Here is a 10,903-nt window from a genome sequence, read left to right on the forward strand (position 1 = left end):
ACGTTTAAAAAGTTCATGCAAACAGGAAGGGATTATTTTTAAATGTGACATTTTATTAGTTCAGTTCAGTTGAATTTTATTTGGATAGATAATTTAGTCATTCTTTTTTTGTTTCACATAAAAAATTTCAAATCACAACTCCTGTTTTAAAGTATGTTTCCGCTGTTTACAATAATTTTTATCCAGCGCAAATATTCAATGAGGTCACTGCCAGCAAGGGAGGCCGAATTGTTTCAGTTTCAGGCGAGCGGCGTGCGGGCTTCAGTTCTCCAACGGGCGAGCTTCGGGACGCCCGCTCCCTGTGCCGCATCCCCTGACACCGACCCCTTTTGCGAGCGAAATACTGTATATAATACAGTTGAATACGAGTTCACACTTTTCTAACCTTCTTTAACTCGATAATGATAACAATGTAGGATTGCAACCGAAGAGCTGAAGTGCAACCAAACAAAACATTGGTAAGTTAAAAAAATTACATGTAAAGCAGGTGTTTCTGGCACAGTGCAAGCTGCATAATCCTATAACATTTGAACTATCTACATCCTTTTTAGATCTCTATATGAAAATTCTTTAAATTTGCTTGCACTTTAATTCTCGTTTTAGCAGTCCGTTTTATTAAAAAAAGAACCATTAATTAGGTGAGTAAGTTTTTGTGGGTTCTCTAATCAACAAGCAACCCTTGTAGTTTCATGATGTCCCTCTCAGGGCACACACGGCTTAGCACTAGGACTTTTTGTTCATACAGTAGGAAGCTTTTCTTTAGCTTAGCAGTATATATTGACCACGCTACCCAAAAAAATGGAATTTATTTAAAAAAGAACTAGGCTATAGGCTTACACTCTGGGACATCCAGCTAAACGTAGCCTTCTTACGTGGTTTTGTGACTATCGGCTCTATCTTTATTTGTAAGGTTAAGGCCATGTTATGTGTGGTCGGTGCTTTATTGCCGTAAAACATATTAATCTTAAAGAAATGCCAACATCATTATAACTCTCCCTAACATTATAGCATTTGTTCTAATATGAACCATTGAATTTAAAATACCAGATGGAAGTGTTATATTTATCTGTAGAAGTAGAATAATTCAACCGGTCAACCAAAACCAGGTGAAGTAGTTTTTATAATTAAAAAAAACATTAATCGTATCAAATTTACTTGCATCATAAGAGGCGGCGCAACTATAATCAAACCATAAAAAGTATATGTCATTAATCACTCCAAACTTTGTATTGAAAGTAAATATTACTTCATCGAGTTTTAAGGAAACAAATTAATATTTCGCGAGCAAGCGATTACACCAAAATCAGATATATCCTCCAACTTGGATTCCCAAATATGCCCACATTATTTCTGAATTACTTCTATATCTGCTATACTTAATTGTTTCTGAACTGTTTACCTGTGATTGCTTGTGCTGTGCTTCAAACAGGTTGCGTCATTATGATTTTCGCATGGCGGCAATGTAAAGTATTCAATACTCATTTGCGACCTAGTTTGTACCGATGAATTTGGTAATAATGTAGACATACCAAATTATTTGAAGCTTCTCGAAAAACCAGCTAAATCTTGCAGTTTTGCCTTTAAATTTGTATTACAAAAAAGTGTAAACACAGAAGACAAAAACAAATATTCTGATTTATGTAGGCGCAAGAAAAATTTTATGATAAGCAAAAATTTATTTAATTTAGAAGCTCTTTTTTAGTAGCTCTTAAATGAAAATGTACGTACAACTGCAACTGAATTCACTTTATGAAACAACTCATATTTATGGATTCGTACAGAAAGTTTTGCTCAGAAAATTCTCATTAAACAAATTAAAAGGAAACTGCTTTGCGCAAGTTGAAAACTCTAAAGCTATACCCTTGTATATTTTTTTAAGTTATTGTGTAATAGTTAATTTCCTTCACGAATGTTAATAAATTTAAACTTCTTTGATATTAATTTTCTTTACAAACAGAACTTATTTCAAATGGTAACCAAATCCATAACATCCATCCAGTGTATAACTTGTCGACTTGCAACACAAATACGTCATGTCACATTTAGTTACTGATATATTATTGCACATGACTCATGTCTAATATCAGTTAGTAAATCAATAGGGTTTCTCTTTTTTTATGTGAAATATTAATTTCATCTACTTTTACAATAGAATAAACTAATGATCAGCCGAAATCGATTTGTATTCAATCACTGTCAGAGTTCTTTGTGAACTGATTACATCTATAATAATATTATAAACGTGAAAATGTCAAAGTGATTGTTTGTCCATCTTTCACGACAAAACCACTTGCATTTTTAATCACCTAAACCACCAGCTGCAGGCGAAAGTTACTGGTAGTAAGTGAATGAAACTCTTGAAATAGTTTGAAAATTTTAACATATACACATACATAAAATAAAGAAAATAACAGCAAACCCAATACCGTTCAAATATTTGTATTCCACACGGCAGCACAGTATATAGGCAAATTGCTGATTTACAGCTAACACCCTTGTTGACAAGTGTACAAATATAGTTACTCTCCATTATCTCTTTGAATATTTCATCACCATAATATTATTCAAAAACCACAAAAATAAATTAAAATTCCACGTTATTTTCGTGCGAATGAGTGACCTAGATTTTTAAAGCTGACTATAAATTATCTAGAATCGGAACCAACACCCTAACTTTCACATCGAAACACAAAGAGCTTGGTATCAAACACAACTAGGTTTTGTACAAAATGGTAATTGTATTGGCATCTTCGACATAAAGATAGAACTTATGTAAATATGCTTAAATCTTCATGACCTAAATCTTGCACAACACATGGTTTCGGAGTGCAATTTAAAACTTACTCGTACAAATTCGATTACCAAAACAGATCCTTTCTCTCGACTGCATACTATACTGCTAGTGCAGTGTTATCTATGTATGCAAAGCCCAATAGTTCGTAGCACCTGTTAAATTATAGGTATACTCGTTTAGCAACTTGTAGATACCCGGGGGTTTGACGGCGTGAATTTCGAGTTTTAAGCTTTACTTTTGTATTTGTTTATGTAATTAAAAAGTACAGTATATATTGTATACTGTACTATTTAATTCATTTTTTTTTAAATTTCAATTCTATCATTCGTAACACAAAATTCATAAAACCAAAGGACACAAAAAAGCAAATTGTACATTTGAAATTCCTTACACTAAGTGGTTAAAATATTACTAAGTATTAAACATATAGCCTTAACAAATATATAGATAAACATTGAAATAGTAGAAGATAAATAATAAAGCTATACTAGGTTTCAATGTTTCTAAAGTCGATCTCAGAACTATTTGCAATATCAACACAGAATCTATAAAGTCGACACCGCAAAATGCGCCGGGTGAAATTTACGACCAAACATTTTATTCGAAATATCGGGAATATTATATGTACATATATATACTTGCTATGTCCTGTTTTTAACTCTTATTGAATTTTATACGCGATTTGACGCGTTTTTAGGGTACGTACGAGTATCATATTTTCCAAAGAACTGTTCGCCTTAGTTTTACTTTATTCGTATCTCAAGCGGAATCATAACACTAGATAAATATAATTTGGTATAAAATATAAATATTCGCCGCCAACGTATTTAATTAACAAAATAAAGGACTAAGCAAATAATTTCAATTTTCAATGTTTTTGACTGACTTGATTGACGGTGGACAATATTTTTAAAAATTAAACAACGTTTTAATAGCTTAAGATTATCCAGAAAAGGGTTCACTGTTCAATATGTATGGTTTTCTTCATTATCACAAGTCGCTGACATGCTCATTAAAAGTTGATAACACATCTTCAAAACGTCAGGGAACAAGGCCAGATGTTACCAGTTATGACAAGTAGACCTAAACTAATTTGCATAAAATAATTACTCGGATAACTTATTTCATTGATAAATGATTTTTAAGTTAATACTTATATGAAATAATATTTGGTGCTTGCTTTTGATAATTAACTTGACCTTAACTTTACAATGAAAATGGAGGTACAATAGCGACTATAATGATGTAATGACAATAAGTCTAAAAATTGTTACGTGTTGTCAAATCAACACAGTTTTGTTGTAAGGATCGTAACCTCGACCTCAAATAGTAAATTTTTATTTTAGGACGGTGATATCACATAACTACTATGTAAATCCCTGATATTTAAGATTTTGTGGTATATGCAGGATTATAAGGACTGTGACATATGCTGAGACTTCTAACATTTATTATTTTGCCCAGGTTTACTGGAAGGAATTCCCTTCCACGTAAAGCGTAACTGACTTCTTTAAGGTATTATTATCTGCAAATGTGCTACTCAATCATTGCCTTCATAATATATATCTACATATATAATGTATGGATCATATTTAAGTGCGTGATTATGTTCACTTGGTTAAAATAATTAACATATTTTCTAAAGCAATTTATGTACAAGATTAGAAATAAGATAAAATTATTTCTACTGTGAAAGACAAAACTTATTTATTAAAACTTTGTAACGACTACTAAGTGGAATACTAAAATACTTATTCTGTCGCGAAACTTTGTTCTCTCATATTATACGCCTAAAGTTTTACTAATTTCATTCTGAGTTGTTAGTTCCTAAGCTTGGAATTTGCTAAATACTGCAATATAAAGCATACTCTGCTGCTTACTCGTATCTGACGCCCATCTACATCAGGTGTAGTTTAATCCGATAGTTTGCTGTATAAAATATAAGATTTAATATCAGTTGATGATACCTTTTATCCTATTTTGAAAATAAAATTATTTCTATTAAAAATTTTGCATTTCTGACCTTCATAAGAAAAAAAAGAACGTATTCATTTGCCATGGAGGGATTCTCTACTCAGCTGATTTTCCCACGATAACGTGAATCTTTATCATGTCAATTTATTGAATAAATAATTCATCAAAAAGCTATGCTAGATTAACAATCTGTTGTATATCATTATGAAATCAAATATGATAATATATGTACATATTAACCAATTTTATCTTTAGCTTTGTAGCTGGCTGGGACGAAGATGTGTAAGATTTAAAAAACACATTATTCATAGAATGTGGTAATTATGAAATATTTTTCGTAGGCCACCTGACTCCTGATAATGACACGAAGTACAACGATGGATCCTCTGGGGCTGTTGCAGAGGTTCGGAGGCAGCACTACCACCTCTTCCACTACGGTGACCTCTGCGAATGGCGTAGCTAAACCTAGTGCCAATGGAAGCAAACGGCCCACCCCCATAATCATTTACCCCACTGGTATGTCTTTTGTTTTATGAGCAGACAGCTCGCTAACATTACGGCGTGACATTGAATGCTTTGTCGTTTTAATGTTTTGGCCTTAGATCCTATATCCAGCGAAGTTATGAAGACGTTATTACGTCTTCATAACTTTTCATCATAACGGATTTGACATTTTATATTGAACGAGTACAACGTCTGAGCAAAAGCTACTGAAAATAAATATTAACGGAAACAATTGCTACACCATCAGATTCGATAGCTCCTTCCTCGCAATATGAACACTTACAGAACCCGTTACTGTAATAGCTTTCATTTGGTGGAACCATTGGCTATAATTTGTTTTCTTTTTGTTACGCCTTTCATCGATCAATAGAGCATAAACTGGAGTTGCGACTCCCGTGGGACCGGTTATTTCATTGTTTTCGTACATTGGTTCTATTTCCGTTAACCCTTTTTTCTCAGAAACCATCAAATTTATATTTCATTGAATAAAGCTTGTCACCTGCTATGTTATTTATGACTAAATTATTGATTAAAAAGTTTCTTATGATTATTGCTGAGCTCATAAAATACATATTGATGTTTTTCTTATAGAAATGTGTAATGTAAGTTCTTGAATAAAGACATTTACACCTATCATTAAAAAAATGTACCTAATTAAGTGTAGATATTTCCAACGTTCTATAACCACAAGTACAAACTTTTTTTAGTCATTATTTTAGGCAAACCTGAAGAAAACATAAGCTCACCCTCAGATGGAGAAACCCACTTGCCGACCTCCGTCAGTGGTTCCACCTCAGCAACACATCTCTTTTCCACCTTCGTTAGAAAACGGCACCATAAGACGAAGAATGTTAGATATAGCCATAAGTAAATTCGATTGACGATAAAAACATTTGTTTCAGTGACCCCCGAATCAATCGTGGTACCAATAGTATCCTGTATCTTCGGCTTTCCACTGCTGGCACTGACGGTCATCTGTTGTCTTCGCAGAAGAGCAAAGTTAGCAAGGTACGGAGCACTCAAATACATTCCAACCCGTTGTACGGTGACAGTTTGGTCTTTGGTCCTGGGTTTGATATTATGGTCGAAGAATTACGCTAGGGCAGGTATTACGCTATGCTTTCTTTACTTTGGAACAAAAAGGAATCTAAGAAAAGATATGTCATTCTCAAATCAAATAACATAAGTAAGTTTGAAGCGAAAGTGTACATCACAATGTCTTTGTGAAACCAATACTAAGCAAACCAGCAACGCTACGAATCGTCACGTTGGTGGCTCATGCGCCAGGGAAAGGTTTATCAGAGATAAGGTTCAGAATTACGCATCTAATATACTTAACTATTAAGTTGTCATAAACATTGGCTACTAAAGCATTTTTTTTAAATAATCTGTCCAAGTATGTGTGCCTGATATCAGCACGTCGACAACATTAAAAATATTTATCACTTTTTACACAAACATAACGAAGTTCCATCTAACTATAACAATATTAAATTTACCTTCGTTTTGATTGTACATTTCAGCCCAAACTCTAGCTATCCTATACTAGCTTACAAATTCAATCAAATGCGCTCTCCCTGTAAATCGAATGTTTGATAGAAATCAGTCTATACCGCTACCAACAGGATCTTAGGATAAGTTTATCTTCACAAGCATAGCAGTATATAGCATTTCTTCCACATCAAAAACTATGCATTTGTTCAGTAAATACAATCTTATAGAAAAATACACCAATATCCACATTCAATATCAATAGTCATTAGAAACCGTCGCTCGTGAACCTATTTAAAACCTAAGAAACAATTTTCACGGCAGCTGTAACCTAGTAGGTTTACTAGATGCTTAGGTACCTACATACGTACTTGTATGATTTGTGTTTGGTATGCAAAGTAGGCCGTGTTAACGAATAATCAGTGACTAGTGTAGTTTGCATCCATGAAGAGAAGGCATAAAATCAGGTCAATGGGCTTAGTGCTTGACCGCACTACAGATAGGCACATCAATGAAACATACGGCCTTAGAATATTTTAATTCTCTTATTGTACTCATTGCATGTCACGATAACATTAATTTGTCGAGGGTAAAATTACCTTCACGTATAAAATTTAGAATTGAATATTAAATGTTAATTTAATTATGCTAAGCGCCATCACACCACATTTCGCATAACATAACTACATCAATTATGCCACCAGTCTTGCTGGCAGACGGCACGGGTCTCCAGGGAGCCTAACATAAGCCGGGTCTGCGCGTTGATTAACAATTTTCTCCCCGTTCTATTAAAATAATTATCACATAAATTATTCCGTTAAGAGATCATGAAGCCGCTAAGATAAGTGAGGAGTTCTCTGAGGACATTTTATTTATTATTAAAGAAAAATCTCGTATCCTCGATAACTTTTTTGTATTAATGACTTTCGTAACTTATCAATATTCCATACTAATATTATAATGAGAGAGGATTTTTATTTCTGTCTTTAAAGAAATAACTCAAACCGTACTTTTCCTTCGTTTTTGCGGGACTGGACGTGCAGTAGAAATATAAGCTACGAAAACAAAGCCGTGAGCGAAAATTTGTATTAGTCTATTTTGTGCAGAGAACGCGCTCGTCGTCGGAACTGCGAGTTAGATCGCGGGGAGTTATCGGTGGTGCGGCTGTCCCCAGTAAAGTGCAAGCCTCGCCCCGTCAGTCTCATCAGGTCGCCCCGGCCGCCCCCCACGCTGGAACTCGACACCGTGCTCGAGGAGAGATCGGACCCTGAGCAGACCACTGTATCGCAGGTAACTCATACGTACTTTCAAAATAGGTACAAACTTTCAAATAGCTGATGCTTAACCTTATACTGCTGTGCCAAAAACATTATTTGTTCCATTAGATAGCAATCACCATTTTCAACAAATTCAACTAAATCAATCATTCTTCGTGGCTGGTAAATCTAAATAAAAAAACTCATGGATGTAGAACTGACTACCAATTGTTTACTAAGGCTATTATTATATTTTGCGTCATCGAAATAAATTTGAAATAAAACTCTGGCATATACATACATGAAAATAGTGATCAGAAGTTGTAAGAGAAAATTTAGTTCAAGTTCATCACGCCCACATAACAAGAGCCAAACTAAATCTACCGAAGTACTAGTGTAGAAAATATACAAGCAAAACTCATTATCGAACTGGAAGTCTGGCCTCGAATAAACAAACACACCCGTGTCGCAATCGCAAGCAAACTCGTAGCGTGTCTTCAATTGGATATGTATGCAGCATTATTTGCAAAATACCTACATCTAGCCACCAACACATTAGTAGCGGAGTGAACTTTGCTTAGTGCACTTAGCGGCAAGATAATGACACATAAACATAACCTTCTTAAATAAATAACTAACGATTATGATAAATTTTCTTTAGAGAATATTTACTTGAATAATAACAATATGAGCTATTTCAAGGGAAATCACTCAAATTTGCAAATCATGCAATACACGTTTTCAGTATCATTGCTTTTGTCGCAGAAGTCTTATAGAAGATTATGCACTAAAGGGATAAAGCAATGTCTTACGTCACGGGCGGCATATTGAACCAAAATGTAACGGGGAGTGTACAGTCAAGCCTGAAGCATACATACTCGTACATAAGACGAAGACAGCATCCTAGTTTGTATATTCTGACTTTAACTTCTGACCTAATAACTTTTTTTTATTTCACATTAATTTTAATCGGCGCTTTTTCTTTCTTAATTATGCGTTGTTTATGGTGGTCTATTTAAAAATAAATACAATGCCTCATTGAATGAAGATTATATACTTTCACGAGTTTCACTGAGGCTTTACTACTGAACACCTTTTGTTCATGATTAAATAATGCCTAATTATACATTATCACTTAGTATTTCTAGAAAAAACTCTATAGAAGTGGATGATTACAATTAATTTCATTACAATTGGTAGGGGTAGTAGTGGGTCAAATACTACGCAACTTAAATTAAAACTTTCATAACTTCTAGATACGAGTATAATATATATTATTAATGATTTTCATACGTATATATTTCAAAATTTAAATAATATATTTTAATATCATATAATAATTTTGCATAGTTTTCTTTTTAAATTATAGAATATGTTAAAATTTATGTTAATACCTAAATTAAGTATTTTTTTCATCTATAGTCATATTAAGAAAAGGTACCTTTTCTGATAAAACCCCATTGTGATTCAATTGTTTGTACATACATACATACCTATAATCACGTCCATATCCCTTGCGGGGTAGACAGAGCCAACAGTCTTGAAAAGACTGATAGGCCACGTTCAGCTGTTTGGCCCTATGATGGAATTGAGATTCAAATAGTGACAGGTTGCTAGCATATCGCCTAAAAGAAGAATCCCAAGTTTATAAGCCTATCCCTTTTACGACATCCATAGGAACGAGATGGAGTGGTCCTATTCTTTTTTTATTGGTGCCGGGAACCACACGGCACTTGTTTGTAACTTTACAATTGTAACTACGAACAACGATTCAATACCGAACAATCGATTGAATTGAATCGATTAAAAACCTTTCTGTTATATGAATCGTCATTATTTTTTGTCATCCGTAACATTTTAATAAATGTTACACATATTCCTAGTTTATAAAAAAGAACGATGTATAAAAAGTTTGAAGTCAAAATCGAAGTAAGTATATTTATTAATAGAAAAAAAAACAATGTTTCAATGAAGAAATATTTAACCTTAGTCGTTCTGTGGTCAAAAATATTAGTCTTTAAGCGCATCCAGTTTGCGTGCATATTGTGTCAATGACAAGGTCAATATACCACACAGTGGGTCAAATAGACGTTAATTTATCAACGACAATTTAGTAACATACCTATGTAAAATTTTCGCTGGAGACATATCTATCTTGAAATTAGGAAGGCACTCTAAAACCACTACAATAGCTAATGTGAACTTCATGTTACAACTGTATATAACTTACTCATTCTCTCATTCATAGAGACAGAACAAAAATGAATGACAATTTTCGATTTATTCTTACAGGTGGAAATAACGCCAGACCGCGAAGTGGGCGCTATATTATTCAGCGCAGTGGGGGCAGTTGGGACCGCAGCGGCAACGGCGGGGTGTACGCGAGACAGCTAGCGGCGGGGCTCGGCGCAGCTCGGGGCGCGCTCGCCGCTCTGGGCCGCGCTTACCAGCCAGCCACTCGACGAGGACGATGCGGAGGAAGAGCCAGCACTCGACAGCTAGCAGCTTGACGAGCGCTCAGTAGCGGACATAGGCGAGCGCATGAAACTTTTCCTGGACATTCCGCTTAGATTCTAGACATCCTATTATGTGCCAATGTGACTTCAATTCAGTGCGTCATCCGTTTAGATTTTTGTGATTGTGAATTAAGATTTCCGAAAAAAATCTGAATTATGATTATAGGCTAATCGGCTCAGAAGTCTGAATATTTAATGGAATTCGAATTAACAATAAATCTTCGGTACAAATTCAACGGCCCATTCGACTTCAATTAGCACATTAAGCAAATTAAAAAAGATAAACGTAATATTACCTCCAATATGTATTCCTGGATATAAGATTGCCTACTATACTCTTCATGCTGTCCTGAATGCTCTAGTAATTT

The 10,903-nt window shown here is 34.3% G+C and overlaps 1 protein-coding gene across 1 annotated transcript; it reads left to right on the top strand.

The window, feature by feature from the left end:
* The first annotated feature begins 283 nt into the window (after positions 1-283).
* On the top strand, positions 284-10,655 carry LOC106138668 (uncharacterized). The gene is made up of 5 exons (XM_013339883.2): positions 284-458; positions 5,110-5,284; positions 6,175-6,280; positions 7,870-8,053; positions 10,312-10,655. The coding sequence occupies exons 2-5, from the start codon at positions 5,128-5,130 to the stop codon at positions 10,411-10,413; spliced, it is 549 nt and encodes a 182-aa protein (XP_013195337.2). The 5' UTR covers positions 284-458; positions 5,110-5,127; the 3' UTR covers positions 10,414-10,655.
* Positions 10,656-10,903: the final 248 nt, after the last annotated feature.

Source organism: Amyelois transitella, chromosome 4, assembly GCF_032362555.1.
Source record: "Amyelois transitella isolate CPQ chromosome 4, ilAmyTran1.1, whole genome shotgun sequence".
Taxonomy (NCBI): Eukaryota; Metazoa; Arthropoda; class Insecta; order Lepidoptera; family Pyralidae; genus Amyelois; species Amyelois transitella.